This window comes from Scyliorhinus canicula, chromosome 27, assembly GCF_902713615.1.
Source record: "Scyliorhinus canicula chromosome 27, sScyCan1.1, whole genome shotgun sequence".
NCBI classification, from domain to species: domain Eukaryota; kingdom Metazoa; phylum Chordata; class Chondrichthyes; order Carcharhiniformes; family Scyliorhinidae; genus Scyliorhinus; species Scyliorhinus canicula.
The window spans coordinates 7,669,208-7,688,225 of record NC_052172.1 but is presented as its reverse complement, the minus strand read 5'-3'; the positions used below and the strand labels follow the sequence as shown (position 1 = coordinate 7,688,225).

At 51.9% G+C, this 19,018-nt stretch overlaps 1 protein-coding gene across 1 annotated transcript in view; it reads left to right on the top strand.

The window, feature by feature from the left end:
* The window catches only part of LOC119957944 (phospholipase A2 'basic'-like), a 38,565-nt gene extending 21,981 nt beyond the window's left edge, over positions 1-16,584 (top strand). The window contains exons 4-5 of the mRNA XM_038786164.1: positions 2,915-3,021; positions 16,202-16,584. Of these exons, the coding sequence (XP_038642092.1) occupies positions 2,915-3,021; positions 16,202-16,353 (259 nt within the window). The 3' untranslated portion in view covers positions 16,354-16,584. The remainder of the gene's footprint in view (positions 1-2,914; positions 3,022-16,201) is intronic.
* The last annotated feature ends 2,434 nt before the right edge of the window (positions 16,585-19,018 follow it).

The following is a 19,018-nucleotide window of genomic DNA, read 5'->3' as shown; positions in this document are numbered from 1 at the left end:
CCACATTTAGTCAATCAACCATTGTACAAAGTAAAGAAAAGAGAGTAATCCAGGACCAGATGGTGGAAAAATGGACAGGGACAGGACTGGGCCCCCCGCAAAATTCCTTACAGACAACGGGGGAGAATTTGCTAATGATGAGTTTCGTGATATGTGTGAAAACGTGAATATCACTGCTATGAATACGGCTGCGGAAACCCCATCTAGTAATGGTGTGTGTGAAAGAAGCCATGCAGTAACAGATGACATGCCCTGGAAAATTTTGGCAGATAGACCAAATTGCAAGTTAATTTCAGCTTCAGCAGGGGCAGTACATGCAGAGAATTTGTTGCAGATGGTTGGGGTGAATGCCCCTATCAATTAATGTTTGGTAAAAATCCTTAAATTCCGTCCATTTTGGATGACCAGTCCCCAGCTTGTGAAGGGACTACAATTTGCTCTGCCTTTGCTGGGCTTTTAAATGCAATACATAGCAGTAGAAAAGCTCTTTTGGAAGCAGGAGTCTCTGAAAGAATTCGCAGAGCTTTGAGGCATAATGTACGGCCATCAAATACCGTTTTCCAGCAAGGAGACATAGTATACTATCAGAGAGATAATTTTAATGAACGGGGAAGATCAAAGGCATAGATGGCAAAACAATAAATTTGCAACAAGGCAATCAAACTGTTCGGGTACATTCATGAAGGATAATGGGTACAGATTACAAATTTTCAAATTTAGACAGAGCATACAGACATGATGAGGAACCATGATCATCTGATATCAGTGTGTTACAGAACTATGAGGACCAGTTAACTGATATGGACCGGGTTTATGTTGAGGAACACAATACTCCTGATGAATTAGAACAGGTCATTTTTCCAAAAGGACAACTGCCAAAAGTTGGTACAAAAGTGACATACTTGCCTGAAGGACCTAGTCAATGGAAGGATGCAACTATTATTAGTAGAGCAAGGAATGCCACTGGAAAGTATAAACACTGGTTGAAAGTACCGCATACAGGGGAGAGTGGCAAGCAATGAATTGGGAACACAAAGCTCAAAACTGGAGGACCAGAAATGAAGAGCCAGTTCAGATAGTATATCAGATAGTCAACAGGTTCACAGGAAAAAGTCGAGAAATATTAAAAGGACATCCCACAGCAGAAGGGAAAGGTCAAGCAGTAGCAGTACAGAACGAGATACCAGGCGGGAGAGGGGAGGTAGTTTGTCAAGGTCTCGGAACATGGGTAAGACTATGAATGCTACTGGGAGTAGAAGCCCACATGCACGTGAGATTTTTGTGGCCTCCAATAAATTCAATGAAAAAGTTATCAAAGACGCCAGACAGCAAGAACTGCATAGTTGGAGTGAATTTGGGGTGCACACGGAAGTACCGGATAGGGGACAAAGAGCTCTATAATACAGATGGATTTGCATGGAAAAGGTTCTTCCGGATGGAATTTATAAGGCCAAAGCCAGGCTTGTGGCAAGGGATTTCAAGAAAACTTAGAAGATCAGGACTGAAAGGGTAGATTCACCTACCGCAGCAAAGGTTATTTTAAAGATCTTCTTGGTTCTATTAGCCACAAAGGTATGGGAATGCAAATCTATAGATATAAAAGCTGCCTTTTTGCACAGAAGTGGTACTCTGGAAGTTGAACAAATGTGTATATGGATTAAATTATGCATCTAGAATCTGGTATTTTTGGAAAGGTCAGTTTTGTTAAAGTTAGGCTGTTGCCAGTTGAAAGCAGATCCGGCAATGTTTTACTGGCACTGTAAAGGAAATCTTTCTGGCATCTTTATGATCCATGTCGATGATTTTTTTGTGGGGTGGGACTAGTGATTTCAAAGCTATTGTAATCTCTGGTTTGAGGAAAGAATTCAGGGTTGGAAGTCCGGCTTCCGGTTCATTTAAATATGTTGAACTGGAAATCAGACTAAGTTAGGAGCAACTTTACGCCAGCAATCTTATTTGGAGAGCATTAGCCCAATAGCAATTAGTCGTGGTCGGGTTTAACAGTGGTTTGAAAGATGGAAAAAAGGCAACTGTGAAGTTTAATTGGCCACTAGATTGGTTAGGTCGACAGACTAGACTGGACGTGATGTCTTAGAGTTGAGAACAAAAATGAATGATCCCAAAGTGGAAGACATAATGATAACAAATAAAGCGTTGGTCAAACTAAAAATGCAAGAGGTTCCCGGTTTTAGGTGACTGTCGGCACCTGAAACTCATGGTTTGCAGTGATGCATCATATGCAAATTTATATGATGGGGTTTCAAGCTCAGGAAATGTTATAATTTTCAGGACTTATGGGAGGAAACCGGAGAAGCCGGTGGAAACCCACACAGACACGGGGAGAATGGTAAACTCTGTATAGACTGTGACCCAAGCCGGGAATTGAACCTGGTACCCTGGATATGTGAAGCCATAGTGCGAACCACTGTGCTACCGCGCTGCCCCAATGTTGATGCCAAGAATAATTAGACATGTTCCTGGAGTGTTCATGATATCACCTCCCACCTCAAACATCCCACCTCCACGCTGCCATTGGTCTGACATGTCCACTCTCGGGGTGCCCACCTTTCCAAACCAATTGGAAAGGGAACAGACTCTTTGTCATCTGATTGGGTGTTTTTTCAGAAACTGCTTTTCCCTCCCACCACCAGTTTCTCTCCAATGAACAAATGTGTTGAAATAAAATAGGAGAACACCATGTTGTTAAAGGGCAGCAATGGCCTTATCCCCTCAGTTATGTGAAATGAGTTCCCTGAGGATTCATCTTTAGTTCCTGAAAACTCCAGGACAATTCTTCAGAGTTGGGAACCCAATCTGAGGCTTGTTTGGAATCATTAATCCCCTGACTGAGTTTCAGTCTGTCCATGAAAAACTTACATCTGAAATGATATCTCCTGTTTGTCAACCCACTCAGATGCTGCCAAGTGCACCATGACTGTTACAGAGAAGCTGAAATGATGGGATGTCCTGACATTTTAATGTGGCATCATTCAACTTGTGAAAATGGAATTCCCAAGCGCAGTAAGTAAACACCAAACAAAATCGATGTTGGCCTCGGGAAGTTGCTCTGACTCCCTGTCCTCTCCCTTCCCTCAATAGTTCATAATCAGTAAAGTACAACAACAACTTATATTTATGTGGTGCCTTCAGAGTAATGAAACATCCAAAGTGACTGACCAAAAGCTTTTGTTAAAGATGCTTTAAGGAATGTCTCAATAGAGGCGGAAAGGTGGAGGGAGGGGATTTCAGAGCTTGGGGCCCAGACACCTGAAGACACGGCCACCAATGGTGATCCGATTAAAATTGGGAATGTTCAAGAGACCAGGCCCGGAACGTTCCGGTTGGGAGACTAAGGGCCGGATTCTCCGTCGCATCAGGAAATCCGCTACCAGCAGCGATTCCAACGTGGGCAGTAAACGGGATTGCCAATGGGCACCAGCGGGAGAATGTGAATGGGTCATTATGATTTATTTACATCCTGGGCGGGATTCTCTGACCCCGGGTCTGGGTCGGAGAATCGCCGCGACCGGCGCAAATTGCGCCACGCCGCCCTGACGCCTCGACGCGATTCTCCGCAGAGCCGCTTTACGGGGGGCCGCTGGCGATTTCCTGCCCGGGCTGGGCCGAGGGAGCGAAAAACCTGAGTCCCGCTGGCGCCGTTCTAACCTGGTCTTTCCCGGCGGGACCTTGGCGTGGAAGGGTCCAGGGGTGGTCTGTTGGTGGGAGGGGGGTTTCGACCCCGGTGGGGGGGGGGGGGGTCCTGTCTCGCTTGGCCCGCCTCTCGGGCTGGAGGCCTACTTTGTTCCGCGTCGACCCCTGTAGCCCTACGCCATCTTGAAATCTGCCGGTCCCACCGGGCATGCGCGGACCAGCGGCGCTCATCTGACGCCGGGAACGGCAGCTGGAGCGGTGTGGGTTGCTCGAGTGCTGTGCTGTAGGGCTCCACCATGGCCGGCGCGGAGATGACCCCCCCCCCCCCCCCCCCGCGCATGCGGCAGAATACGGTCTGTGCATGCACTAAACCACGCCGGACCCAAGAGTGCCCCAACGGCACAGGCCCGCCCCCAGATTAGTGGGCCCCGATCGCAGGCCAGGCTACCGTGGAGGCCCCCCCCCCCGGGACCGAATCCCCTGCGTGCCCCTGAGGACCTCACCAGCCAGCCTACCAGCCAAGTCCCGTCGTGTGGGACCATGTCCAATCCACACCGACAAAACTGGCCAGAAACTGACGGCTGCTCGGTCAATTGGGGCCTGGAAAATAGCTGGGGGAGGGGCGCTTCTAATGGCCCCCAACAGGCGTGGCGTGATCCCTGCCCGCGCCCAAAAACCGGCAGCGCAGAATACCTCTTCCAGCGTCGGGGCGATGGGATGGGATTCATGCTGCCCAGACAGCGGTCGGAGAATCCCACCTCTGTCCCCTCCCACCACAATTCAAGACGGGCGTACCCCGCTTCCACCAGACACCCCTGACCAGAGGCCCCCTAATTAAAGAGACCCACAGCAGAGACTCCGCACAAAAAAAGACCCCGGCCAAAAAAAGCCGCCCAGAAGGGAGATCGCCGGCTGGAAGCTCCTCAGAAGGGATGGGGCGAATCATCCCCGTACTGTGGGTGGTGGCGGGTTGGAGGGGGGTGAGGGGGTTGGGGGGGGGGGGGGAGGTATGACCCAGGAGATCCGGGGCCAGGGGCTGAATCGCGTTGCAGGGGGGCCGAGCCGCCAGACCTGGCTATCGTGCCGCCTGCCCAAAATGGCGGCCTGGTCGCGGGAATCCCTCGCAACCCTCACCGTGCATTAATTTGCACGGTTGCGGATTGGGAGTCGCTTCCTGGATTGTGCTCCCAGTGGGAACAGAAATCAGGTGCAATTCAGCTCCGGCGTGAGACCATAGGGGCTGGATTCTCCTCCTCACGACGCCGGGAACAGGAATCACGATCGGGCGGAGAATTGGTGGCGGGGATTCTCTGATCCCCTGCCGGGACGGAGAATCCCCGGGGGGCGGCGCTAATCCTGCCCCGCCGCCCCGACACCGGCTGCCGTATTCTCCGGCTGCCGTATTCTCCGGCTGCCGTATACTCCGGCTGCCGTATACTCCGGCTGCCGTATTCTCCGGCTGCCGTATTCTCCGGCTGCCGTATTCTCCGGCTGCCGTATTCTCCGGCTGCCGTATTCTCGGGCGCCGGTTTTTGGGCGGAGCGGGGCTCACACCGCGCTGGTCGGGGACCGTTGGCAGCCCCCCCCCTCCCCTCCCCCACCGACAATTCTCCGAGCCCCGATGGGCCGAGCGGCCGTCGGTTTCTGGCCAGTCCCACCAGCGTGGATTAGACATGGTCCCACACGGCAACCCTGGCAGGTAAGTCGGCTGGGGCGGTCCTTGGGGTGGGGGGGCGCTGGGTGATCCGACCCCGTGGGGTGTGGGGGGGCACGATCGCCTGGCCCGCGATCGGGACGCATTGATTTGCGGGCGGGCCTGTGCCGTGGGGGCCCTTCTTCCTTCCGCGCCGGCTCCTGTAGGGCTCCGGCATGGCCCGGTGAGTCTGGCAACACTGACCGACTCTTCCACCACCTCCCAGGCAGTGTTCAGGAGGACAGGTTTGAGCCTGCGGCCTACACTGGGGAAGAGGGTGTCCCTCCGCTCCTCACTGGCCTGGAGCTGTGGGTCCACCTCGGCCTCCCGACCTTGGGGGGCAGGTCTTCTGTGAACCATCTTGGTGGTTGCAGTGAGTGTGGTAAGCGGAGGGTTTCAAAACAGCTCCAGCTTCCAGGGTCTTTAGCGCTAACTCCAGCTCCAGAGGTTAGAGCGGCCGCTGGGCCGGGAATCGCTTGGAATTCTCACCGGCAGAGTGCTGGCTCATTTGCATATCCTTCCTCACTTTCCGAATAACTCCCCCAACGAGAACGGGAACCGCACGCAATTCAGTCCCGTCCATAACACCTAGGCCGGGATTCCCCGTTTGGGAGACTCCTGTTGTTACGATTCAGCAGCAACCCCCCCCCACCCCCTCCCCGCCCCACCCCACCTCCCCCCCCACCCCCTCCCCGCCCCACCCCACCTCCCCCCCCCACCCCCTCCCCACCCCACCCCACCTCCCCCCCCACCCCCTCCCCACCCCACCCCACCTCCCCCCCTCCCCCCCACCTCCCCCCCCTCCCCCCCACTTCCCCCACCCCCCACCTCCCCCACCCCCTCCCCCCCCACCCCCACCTCCCCCCCTCCCCCCCTCCCCCCCACCTCCCCCCCTACCGCCACTTCCCCCACCCCCTCCCTGACCCATGATCGGGGCCCACCAATCGACGGGCAGGCGTCTCGGGCTGGGGGCCTCCTTTCTTCCGCACCGGCCCCTTTAGCCCAACGCCATGTTGCGTCGGGGCCGGCGTGGAGAAGGCAGCCACTCGCATGTGTGCGTTGGCGCCGGTGCCACTGCGCATGCGCGGACCGCGCAGCGCCCAGTTGACGCCAGGATCAGCAGCTGAAGCGGTGTGAACCGCTCCATTGCCATGCTGGCCCCGAATTGCTGATCCTGACGCCGTCAACACTTAGCCTCAGGATTAGAGAATCCCTGCCAGAATTTCTCTGAGAGCTTCAAACGTTTGGTCTAATTTCAAAGCCCTTATCCACCTATCAAAGTCACTCTGTTTGAACCTTCCAAATCCCCGGATGGCGCCCCGCTGTCCCGATGCCGGCTTCCCCATTCTCCAGCACCAATTCTCGGACACCAGCGGGATTCCCGTCGCGCCGGTCGGTGGCCGTTGAAAGCGGCCCCCCCAGGAGATTCTCCGGGACCCGAGGAGTCGAGTGGCGGATGGGTTTGGCCGCGTTCCACCAGTGTTGGTTACTCAGGTCCCACACGGCGGGACCTGGAAGGTTAATTTTCCGGAGGCCGTCCTGGGAGGGAGGGGAGCGGGGGAGATCCGACCCGGGGGGGGCCCCCACGGTGGCCTGGACCGCGATCGGGGCCTACCGATCGGCGGGTGGGCTGGATCCGTGGGGGCCTATTTTACTCTGCTTCAGGGCCCTGTAGTGCTCTGCCATGTTGCCCAGGGACCGGCCCAGAGAAGGGAACCCCTGCACATGCGCGGAAATATGACGGCCGTTCCACACATGCACAGAAATACAGCGGCCGTTCTGCGCATGCGCAAACTCTCGCCGGCCATTCCGCGCCGGCTGGAGCTGCGGGGACCACTCCAGCGTCAATCTAGCCCCCTGGGAAGGAGAGAATTCCTGACTTTTGGGGACCATTGACACCGGAGTGGTTGGCGCCGGATTTCACGCTGACGTGTGGACACAGCCACATTATTAGAGAATCCCACCTCATGTATGTTTGACCAGGTTCCTTCCTGAAATTTCTGAACCTTTGTCTGTCGGCTTCAGGCACTAGTTCATATGCACATAATATGGATTTTTTCACCTCCTCATACTTCCCAGGTACCTCCTCCGGTAGTGATGCAAACACATCACTAGCCCTCCCTACCAGCTTTGTTTGAATCAGTATTCCCCACCTGTGGCCATTTCATTTGTTTAGCCACCTTCTCAAATTAAATGAAAAAGGTTTCTACCTCATTCTCATCAAACCTTGGCAATGCTTGGACATATTTAAATAGATCCCCACTAAGGATCGACTTCGACTATGATGCTCTTTCTCACTATCCTCATCACTGTCATCCAACTGTACGTTTCCCTTTACGTCTACCAATTTTAAATGCCTGTCATGTTTCATGGCCATTTCTGGCTCAAACTCCCTCTCTTTATCTTTTTCCCTGATCTGTATCTCCCTTACTCTTTCTTTTTGTTCTGCTAGGGCTATTCTTTCTTTTCTCCTTTCTTCTCTCTCCTATTCTTCTTCTTCTCTCTCTTTCTTTTTCCTCCCTTTCGTATTCAAGCTGCTTTAATTCTTTCTCATGTTCCATTTGTTTAATTTGTAACTGAATTTTTGCCATTTCCAATGAGTCAAACTGTATCTCAGGCAACTTTAAATGCTTATCCACCGCCATAATTACCTCAGCTTTTCGCATTTTGTCAGGTAATGTCAACTGCAATGTTTTTGCCAAATCTAACAGCCTGTTTTTAGTCTCTGTCCGTAAGGTACTGCGTGTGACCGTCTCCACCCCCAAAAATGTCAGAGCCTCTGAAAGAGCCATTGTCCACAACACACTCCCCACTTAAACTAGAATACCACACCTGATAAGCAACCACAATATGCTCACCCCTCACTGTCTCTAAGTTCACTAAGCCAATCCAATAGATAGACTTTTATCCCGGACGAGCCCCCAATTTGTTATGGGCCAGGGTTTAGAGAACCCCAAAGTGTATCATGGAGTTCACCTGACCCACAACGTTTAATAGATTGTGGTATGGGGAGCACACGGCCCACTCTACAGGTGTGGTACAGCAGAAATGGAAAAGTATGTTTTAAAGCAAAACAATGTTTATTCTATGAACTCAAATTAACCTTTTTGAAACATACAGTGAACATCTTGGCTACCATTAATTCAAATACAACCCCCAAAGAATACAACACTAAGTAATCCTTTAAGCTTTTTTTTTAACAGCCATACGACTTCAAAACAAAACCTTCAGCAGAAGCATATCAGGTTGAAGTCACTACTGAAAACATTTATAATTCTGAATTCACCAAATGATCAAGCGACAGTCTTTTCATGGCAGAGAGATCAACAATACGCCTGATCTGTCTGGCTTCAGCTCCCACACTGAAAACAAAATTAAAACACACCCTGCAGCAAACAGCTGAAAACGAAGTAAAAAGCTGACAGACAGCCCAGCTCCACCCACAGTCTGACATCACTGATAAACACGCATTTCTTAAAGGTACATTTCTTAAACAGCCATTTCTTAAAGGTACTCTCACATGACACTGTGTGGATACCCACCGATACAACAACAACTGAATTCTTCCCCCAGGAGTTATTAACCCTGGCATCGGGCTGGCAACACGGCCCTTGGGGCTTACACTCTCTCGATGCTGAGAACACTGTCTATCCCTCTAACAACACTCTCCCCTGCTACAATCCCATTCCTTTACATTCCTCCCACTTGTCTGTGTCCCTGTCCCCAGGTGTGATGGTCAGTCTGCTCATCCTCCCAGCAGCCCTCACTCTCGTCCACACAGGCTGCAAAAACCTCCAATCTCTCGGACAAGTGTAAGGGCTGAGTGTCTTCCATTAGTACCTCCTGGATACTCACGTGTAATCACACTGTCTGTTGAGTGGAAAGTGTACAGCTATTCGACTATAGTGTACTCACCCTCAGGCTCATGGGAGACCAGACAAAGACTCTTGGAGTTATAAAAAAGGTGTTCATTGCAGTTATAACTGGGCTAGTGGTGTTCACAGCTAGCACACAGACAGCCCTGATTCCAGCATTGTACAGACAATTATACCTCAGCTTAGGTTACAGGGAATTAGCACATACCAATCACTTGTTACTAGTTATCTATGTCCAATTATGCCAAGTATATGAGAATGACTAACCAATTATAACAGGTGCATACCTATTTAATTATAATATCCAATCAGTACAGAAACACGTAGGTGCTGTCTCCTAATATTTATCACCGGCGCACCATTATCAAGAACCTGCTATCAATCGCCTGTCCTGTCTTGGTATAATGATCTTCCAAAGGTAAACTGTCCACTGCAATAATAATCCTGGATGATTATGGGCTCGATTTCAGTACAATATTTTCCCTCATCACTGTCTGTCCCCGATCAAGGACCGGATGAAGGAGCTAAGAGAAGGGTTGCAACACAGTGTCGAGGGAACATTATCTCTCCCTGAAGCCATTGCCCTGTCTGATGTCCGGTTTTGACATAGTTTGCTGCTTCTCGCTGTGGTGTGACTCTCATTATGTCACCCATAGAAATCACCAAGTTAGGGACCCTCACCCATGGAAATCACCAAGTTAGGGACACCCCCCCCCCACCCCCCCCCCCCCCCCCACAGTTAGGGTCCCCAATACATTAAAGGAATGCAGCCCACATCACTGACAGCATTGGGGAATTTCACAATATTAGGGAACCCCTGACAACATCAAGGACAGAATCCACAGCAAACGATTACAGGCCACCCCTTCCTCACCCACGTTAAAGACTCTCCACAGCTTCCGACCCCACCCATCCCCTCAGCAACAAAGCATTCGATTAAAAATTAATGACCATCCAGAACTTCAGGACGGCCATTCGCACATCAGAGACATTCTCAGACGTTAGCTGCCCCGTCGTTTAGGAAGCTTCAAGAACATTATTGGGCCCCAACCATTGAGAATCACTCACAACATTAAGGACCCAACAACAATGAGGATTTTTCAACATTGCAGAATCTCACATCCTTTTTTTAAAAAAAAATTTTTATTGAAAAATTTTGAATTTATACAACAACAACGAACCATAATAAAATACCAAAAATAACAATATTATTAGCAATCATAAACATTTGCCCCACCTCCATGAACAACACAGCATTTTAACCACAACGCAAACTAACACAATATTAAGTTACATAATAGAACTACAATAAGGGAACACCCCCCTCCCCCCCCCCCCCCCCCCCCCCCCCCCCGGGTTGCTGCTGCTATTGACCAAGATACTTATCTTTGAGCCAGGAAGTCCAGAAAAGGCTGCCATCGTTTATAGAACCCTTGAATTGATCCTCTCAGGGCAAATTTGACCCTTTCCAATTTTATAAATCCCGCCATGTCATTGACCCAGGTCTCCACACTAGGGGGCCTCGCATCCTTCCACTGTAGCAAGATCCTCCGTCGGGCTACTAGGGACGCAAAGGCCAGGACACCGGTCTCTTTCGCCTCCTGCACTCCCGGCTCTACCGCAACTCCAAAAATCGCGAGTCCCCACCCTGGTTTGACCCTGGATCCAACCACCCTGGACACCGTCCCCGCCACCCACTTCCAGAATTCTTCCAGTGCTGGGCATGCCCAGAACATATGGGCGTGGTTCGCTGGACTCCCCGAACATCTGGTGCACCTGTCCTCACCCCCGAAGAACCTACTCATCCTAGTCCCGGACATGTGGGCCCGGTGCAGCACCTTAAATTGGATGAGACTAAGCCTCGCACATGAGGAGGAGGAGTTGACTCTCTCCAAGGCATCCGCCCAAGTTCCGTCCTCTATCTGCTCCCCAAGTTCCTCCTCCCATTTAGCCTTCAGCTCCTCCACTGACGACTCCTCCACCTCCTGCATTACCTTATAGATGTCAGAAACCTTCCCCTCTCCGACCCACACCCCCAAAAGCACTCTGTCCATCGTCCCCCGCGAGGGCAGCAAAGGGAATCCCTCTAACAAACGCCTTTACCTGCAAGTATCTGAACATGTTCCCTTGGGGAAGCCCAAATTTATCTTCCAGTTCCCCCAGGCCCGCAAACCAACCGCCAATAAACAGGTCCCTCAATTTACTGATACCCACCCTTTCCCACCCCCTAAATCACCCATCCTTGTTCCCCGGGATGAACCGATGATTGCCACCCAATGGAGCCTCCATCGAGCCCCCTGTTTCCCCCCAATGCCGTCTCCACTGTCCCCAGATTCTTAGGGTCGCCGCCACCACCGGGCTCATGGTAAACCTCTTGGGGGAGAGCGGCAACGGTGCCGTTACCATGGCACCTAGGCTCGTACCTCTATATGACGCCATCTCCATTCTTTTCCACGCCGCCCCTCCCCCTTCCATCACCCATTTACGCACCATTGACACATTGGCCGCCCAATAGTATCCCAGAAGGTTGGGCAGCGCCAGCCCGCCTCTATTCCTCCCTCGCTCCAAGAACACCCTCTTCACTCTCGGAGTCCCATGTGCCCACACAAAGCTCAGAATACTGCTAGTCACTCTCCTAAAGAAGGCCCTGGGGATAAAGATGGGCAGGCACTGAAAGAGGAACAAGAACCTCGGAAGCACCGTCATTTTGACGGACTGCACCCTCCCCGCCAACGACAATGGCAACATGTCCCACCTCTTGAACTCCTCCTCCATCTGATCCACAAGCCTGGTGAAATTACGCTTGTGAAGAGTCCCCCAGTCCCTGGCCACCTGCACCCCCAGGTACCTAAAACTCTCCCCTACCTGCCTAAGCGGGAGCCTACCAATTCCTTCCTCCTGGTCTCCAGGGTGCACCACAAACACCTCACTCTTGCCTAAATTTAGTTTATAACCTGAAAAGGTCCCAAACTCAGCTAGCAGCTCCATCACCCCCGGCATCAGTCCCACCGGATCCGCCACATACAGTAACAGGTCATCGGCATACAACGACACCCTATGTTCCTCCCCACCTCGCACCAAACCTCTCCACCTCCCTGAATCCCTCAACGCCATCGCCAGTGGCTCGATTGCCAGTGCAAACAACAAGGGGGACAGGGGCAACCCTGCCTGGTCCCTCGGTAAAGCCGGACATACTCCGACCTCCTCCCATTCGTGGCCACGCACGCCATCGGGGCCTCATATAGCAGCCTTACCCATCTAACGAACCCTTCACCAAATCCAAACCTCCCCAACACCTCCCATAAGTACCCCCACTCCACTCTATCGAAGGCCTTCTCCGCATCCAGCACCGCCACTATCTCTGCCTCCCCCTCAATCGCCGGCATCGTGATGACATTCAACAATCTCCGCACATTCGTGTTCAGCTGCCTTCCCTTCACAAAACCTGTCTTGTCCTTGTGTACAACCCCTGGTACACAGTCCTCTATCCTGGTGGCCAGTATATTTGCCAGCACTTTGGCATCTACGTTGAGGAGAGAGATGGGCCTGTATGAACCACACTGCTTGGGGTCCTTGTCCCTCTTTAAAATTAACGAGATCAGCGCCCGCGACATCGTCGGGGGCAAAGCCCCCCCTTCCCACGCTTCATTAAGTGTCCGCACCAGCAAGGGGCCCACTAGGTCCACAAACTTTTTATAAAATTCCACCGGGAACCCATCCGGCCTCGGTGCCTTCCCTGACTGCATCTGCCCGATCCCCTTAACTAGCTCCTCCAGCTCAATCGGCGCACCCAACCCCTCCACCTGCTCTTCCTGCACCTTCGGGAAAGAAAGCCCGTCGAGGAACCTCTCCATTCCCCTCCTCTCCCCCGTTGGCTCCGACCGGTACAGTTCCCCGTAGAAGTCCTTGAAGACCTCATTTACCTCTACCCCCTTCCGCACCACATTCCCACTCTTGTCTCTCACTCCAGCAATTTCATTGGCCGCATCCCGCTTGCGGAGCTGATGAGCCAGCATCCTACTTGCCTTTTCACCATGTTCGTACACTGCCCCTTGTGCCTTCCTCCACTGTGCCTCCGCCTTTCTAGTGGTCAGCAAATCAAATTTAGCCTGCAGGCTGCGCCTCTCCCCCAACAGTCCCTCCTCTGGTGCCTCTGCATACCTCCTGTCCACCTCCAGCATCTTTCCTACCAGTCTATCCCTCTCATTCCTCTCGCTCCTCTCCCTGTGTGCCCGGATGGATATCAGCTCCCCACGAATCACTGCCTTCAGGGCTTCCCAGACCATCCCCACCCGGACCTCCCCCGTATCATTCACCTCGAGGTACCCCTCAATACTTGCCCGGACCCTCCTACACACCTCCTCCTCCGCCAACAATCCCACATCAAACCGCCACAACGGGCGCTGGTCCCGCACCTCCCCCATCTCCAACTCTATCCAATGCGGAGCGTGGTCGGAGATTGCAATGGCCGAATACTCGGCCTCCTCCATTCTCAGAATCAGTCCCCTACTCACCACGAAGAAGTCTATCCAAGAGTAGACCCTATGTACATGGGAGAAGAAAGAGTACTCGCGTGCCCTCGGCCTCACAAACCTCCATGGATCCACCCCACCCATTTGGTCAATAAACCCTCTCAGTACCTTGGCCGCCGCCGGCCTCCTACCCGTCCTAGAGCTGGACCGATCCAGTGAAGGATCCAACACCGTATTGAAGTTCCCCCCCCCCCCCCATGATCAGACCTCCCGCCTCCAGATCCGGGACCCGTCCCAACATACGCCTCATAAAACCCGCATCGTCCCAATTTGGGGCATACACACTAGCAAGTACCACCTTCTCTCCTTGTAGCCTGCCCCTAACCATAACATACCTACCCCCCTTATCCGCCACCACCTCCGATGCCTCAAACGACACATTTTTCCCCACCAGAATCGCAATCCCCCGGTTCTTCACATCCAGCCCGGAGTGGAAAACCTGCCCCACCCATCCCTTCCTCAGGCGGACCTGGTCCGCCACCTTCAGGTGGGTCTCCTGAAGCATTGCCACATCTGCCTTTAGCCCCTTCAGGTGAGCAAGTACCCTCGACCGCTTCACCGGCCCATTCAATCCTCTCGTATTCCAGGTGACCAACCGAATCAGAGGGCGTCCCGCCCCCCCCCCCCCCCCCCGTCGACTAGCCATAGCCTGTCGACTGCCCGCCCCAGGCCAGCACCCCCTGCCTGACCCAGACCCCACAGCAACAACACCTCACCTCTGTCCCCCCAGCCCCCATCAGCTCCTTCCTGCCCCTACCAGCAGCAACCCGGTATTCCCCTTTCCCCCCCCTTCCTTCCCCCCCAGGCTAGGAACCCTCCTAGCCGCGAACCGTCCTCCATTGTACTTCCGTGGGTCAGCTAACTTCTGCTGACCCCGGAGACTCCCGCCAATAACCCGACCCCTCCCGAAGTGGGATCATCCCCCAATCTATCCCTCCTCCAGGCATCGATCCAGCGTGGGAAAGAACCAGTTAAGGCCCCGCCTCCCCCCGTCATCGTCTCCACCCCCCAGCCCCGCAGCGCGGGAAACCAGAGGAAAGCCCGCGCTTTCGCACTGCCCCACCACACCCTTCTGACGCAGCTCCCAAATACCAGCCCCACTCCATACCCCCAACCCGATATAGAATACAACAGACCACCCCGACCCTCCCCTCAAGATACAAAACTCAAACAATGCCCCACAGCAAAAAAACATAACAGAACAACACCCCCATAAATAACCATATCAAAATTGCAAAAGTACAAAAAAAAAAGAGAACACAGTAACAGCAGAATCCAGCAATAACGTATTACAACCGACCCCGCAACCCCCAACCCTAGTTCAAGTCCAGTTTCTCCGTCCGTACGAAGGCCCACGCCTCCTCTGGGGAATCGAAATAATAATGCCAGTCCGAATAGGTAACCCACAGGCGCGCGGGCTGCAACATTCCAAACTTTATCTTTTTCTTGTAAAGCACTTCTTTCCTCCGATTAAATCCGGACCGCCGCTTAGCCACCTCTGCACTCCAATCCTGGTAGATCCGTACTACCCCATTCTCCCAATTGCTGCTCTTTACCTTCTTGGCCCAGCGCAGCACACACTCCCGATCACTGAACCGGTGGAACCTCACCAGCACCGCACGCGGGGGTTCATTCTCCTTAGGCCTCCTGGCCAGTACTCTGTGTGCTCCCTCCAGCTCCAGGGGCAGATGGAAAGACCCGGCCCCCACTAGCGAGTTCAGCACCGTAGCCACGAAGGTTGTCAGGTCCGACCCCTCCAGCCCCTCCGCAAGGCCCAAGATCCGCAGATTTTTCCACCTCATGCGGTGATCAAGCTCCTCGAAGCGTTCCTGCCACTTCTTGTGGAGTGCCTCGTGTCCCTCCATCACGAGGATCCCGGCCTCCTCCTCTCGTTCAGTGGCCTGTGTCTCCAACTCCTTGATGGCAGCACCCTGGGTCGTCTGAATCTCCGACAGCCTTCTGTTCATTTCCTGCAGAGAGCTCAGTACCTCAGCCTTGAAGTCTGCAAAACAGCGCTGGAGAGCAGCTTGCTGCTCCTGGGCCCACTGCTTCCACTCCTCTGGAGCTCCGCCGGCCGCCATCTTGGATTCCTTCCCCCGTTTTTTCTGGGGAGCTGCTGCCGTTTTTTCCCCCTTTCCACTCCGAGTTTGAGCCATGGACTGCGGGGAAAGTCGATCAGCACACCTTCTCCCACCCGGGAGACGTTGAAAAATTTCCGTTTTGGGCTCTAAAAAGAGCTGAAAAGTCCATTTAAAACGGGAGCTCCCAAATGTGCGGCTTCCGACGTCATTGCCGCCACCGGAAGTCCAGAATCTCACATCCTTAACCCCACCCAGCACATCAATCAGTGTGTACATTAATGTGTGTATATTCCAGTGTGTGTTTCCATGTATACATAACAGTGCATATGTTACACTGTGTATATTTAGTTGTTCTCTCCTCCTTTTCAGCTCATTTTGTGGGGATGTCTCACGATGCAGAGTGTTTTACGAAGCTGTGTAACTGTGACATTGAAGCTGCCCAGTGCCTCAAGGAGAATAGCGACAAGCGTAACCCAAAGTTTGTGGATTATGACCAAAGCCTGTGCAAGACCGTCCCATAGCTCCAGCTCGCAATGAAGCGATGGTGATGTGACCGAGTCACACTGACAAGAATCTCTCCAATAGAATATTCCGGGTGTGATTGATGGGATTTCTCTCTCGCCGTCTGACTGATTTCTAATTGCTCACTGAGTGTCTCTCAGATCTCGCCTTTGTTGCGTTTTTACCTTTAATTCATTTAAAATGTACTTTACAATTCTGGTGAAATAAAATACACTGATTGAAGCATGCAATGCTGGGAGTGGGAGTGTTTATTCATTATTGATTCGAGGGCATGTCCAATTAGTTTCTGCACAGACATTCTGATCTTTCAGAGACAGTATGGGATCCTGCTGTTCTCTTTGAACTTTGTGGTGCGACACTGCCACCTGCTGGTGTAACAGCAGCAGCAGCCGTCACGTCTCTGCTCCCAAATGCTGATAGAGACACCCCTGGTGTCACAGTCTGAAACTGCCAACTTCATTGAGCCAAATGCTGCAACTCGTGGGGTAATTTTGACATTGCTGCAATCGGTGTAAATAAAAATTGGGAGAGATATAAAGTGGCCTATCACACCCGGGTCAAAATTACCCCCAGTAAATATTGTTAAATCTCTCATTCATTCAGACTCCTGCCCCAAGTTATTGCAAAGTGTTTAATTCTTCAGCAATGTGAGACCAAACTGTGTTCACTACAGGAATCTTCTTACCAGAGACACTGTCAAATATAAAAACATGAGAAATGGGAACAGGAGATTGAGAGGGGATTGTCAGGATGTGTACATTGACTGGGATGCAACGGGTTAATAAGTTAATGATAATGATTCAAACCACGACAGAGAAGCACAGAACACTCATTTATATATCATGTGACGTTGGGATTCTGGGACCTCAATCTTCTAAACTATAATGAACATCAAAACTTCTGTTTTTTCAAAGAAGTTAGACATTCCACTTGTTTGAATCTTGAAGATAACATATGGCAACATTTTAACACACTGTATATGCAAGAAAACCCAAAATGATCAATTACCCAAATGCTGGACTCCACTGGTCTGCAAAACAACCTGCTCGTTCTTTTTCAGTCAAAACAGTAGGAAAATTTCACACACCCATCGAACACTTTACTGACATCATTCAATATGTTCACATTGGAACTTTGATCTATTTTCTACAAAGCTGAATTACTTCCTAACCACTCAATTCAATTAGTTGAGAATATACCCAGAAGTTGTTTTAAAAATCTAACTCGATTCCAGTTCTTTGGTTCCCTGAGCAATCATGTCACAAATGCCAGCTGGAGTTCACACAACCCAAAAATACAGACAATTCTGGAAATACTTCAGCTTCAGAAAATAGATCGAAGTTCCAGTTTAAACATATTGACTCAGCATCAAATAATCAGGCCCCGGATACACCTGGGGCTGGATTGTCCGGTTCTGAGGCTATGTCCCCACGGCAACGTGGCAGCGGCAGAAAAAATGGTGTCAAACAGGCATCGACCCTCCGTTTGGCTGGGGGCCAGCATGCCGGCAGCACAGAGCACCCGGCTCTATCTGGCGATGCAGCCCAGAGAATTGGCGGGTCTGTGGCTGCGCTGACGCAGGGCGGCGGCCGGCAATCGCCCCGCCGTGCTACATGGCGGAGGCCGCTCGCGGACCCGGCCCGTAGAATAATGACCCCCCCTTTTGCCGGCTTGCGCGCCCTGGCCCAGGTGCCGTATTGAGACACCGTCACAAGTATATCAAGGTCAGGTTCAAAGCAATAAGTCTTAACACCGATTAGTAAGTCCAAACGATTGGTGTTTATTATAACAAATATAATAAATACACATGCATACGCTAAAGAGACTAACTTACTTCTAATACTAAACAACTAAATACTTATCTAGACAGGAACAGGCAAGGTCAGGGAACAAGGCCTTCGTCCCGTTCTTGGTCTGCAACTTTCTGATTCGTAAAGTTGTCAAGATCTAGCAAGGTCTGGATCACGTAGCGATCGTTGTTTTGGCACTTACAGTTCGATGGCTGAGGCTCAACGGCCGGTGATGAAACTGGAGTCAGGATGCAATGTAACAGGTCTGGGCCGGAGCAAAACAACAGACCGAACCATGTGTGGGACCTACTCTTATAGGTCCTAGAAGTCCGTGCCCCCTTGGGGCGGTTCTTTCACCTGCCAGGTTTCGATTGGGTCTCTCCCAATCGATATTTTCCAAACTCCCCAATCTGAGGGTCGTTCCTCGATGGGTGGGGCGGTCCCTACGGCTCTTTGTGTTGGTTGCTTTGGCGCCATTCTGTCGGGGCATCTACGGAAAAGTATCCATTGATACTTAAATGTTTCTATTGTGCGGGGTCTGGATCACCTCATTACTATGCAGATCTGTTTCCCATTTGCACCTTTGGCTGAAACTCTGCACCTGGCCAGAAACTGGTTTCTGTACGTGCAGAATGCAAAACAGTCTTCTGCAAGCTGCTTGTCCTCACTAAGACTGTATTTCCCTGCAGCCTTAGCAGTTCTCCATTTTGTAGCCCAGTGTCCATCTTAGATGGCTACATCAGTCAACTATATACAACACCCAGTGGGGCGGAGCCACGGAAGAGCAACAATATATAACTCAGTGAGTAACAATGGAACAATCATTAACCGAGAATATATACAGCGCTGTAAGTAACAGTGCAACAACAGTGGA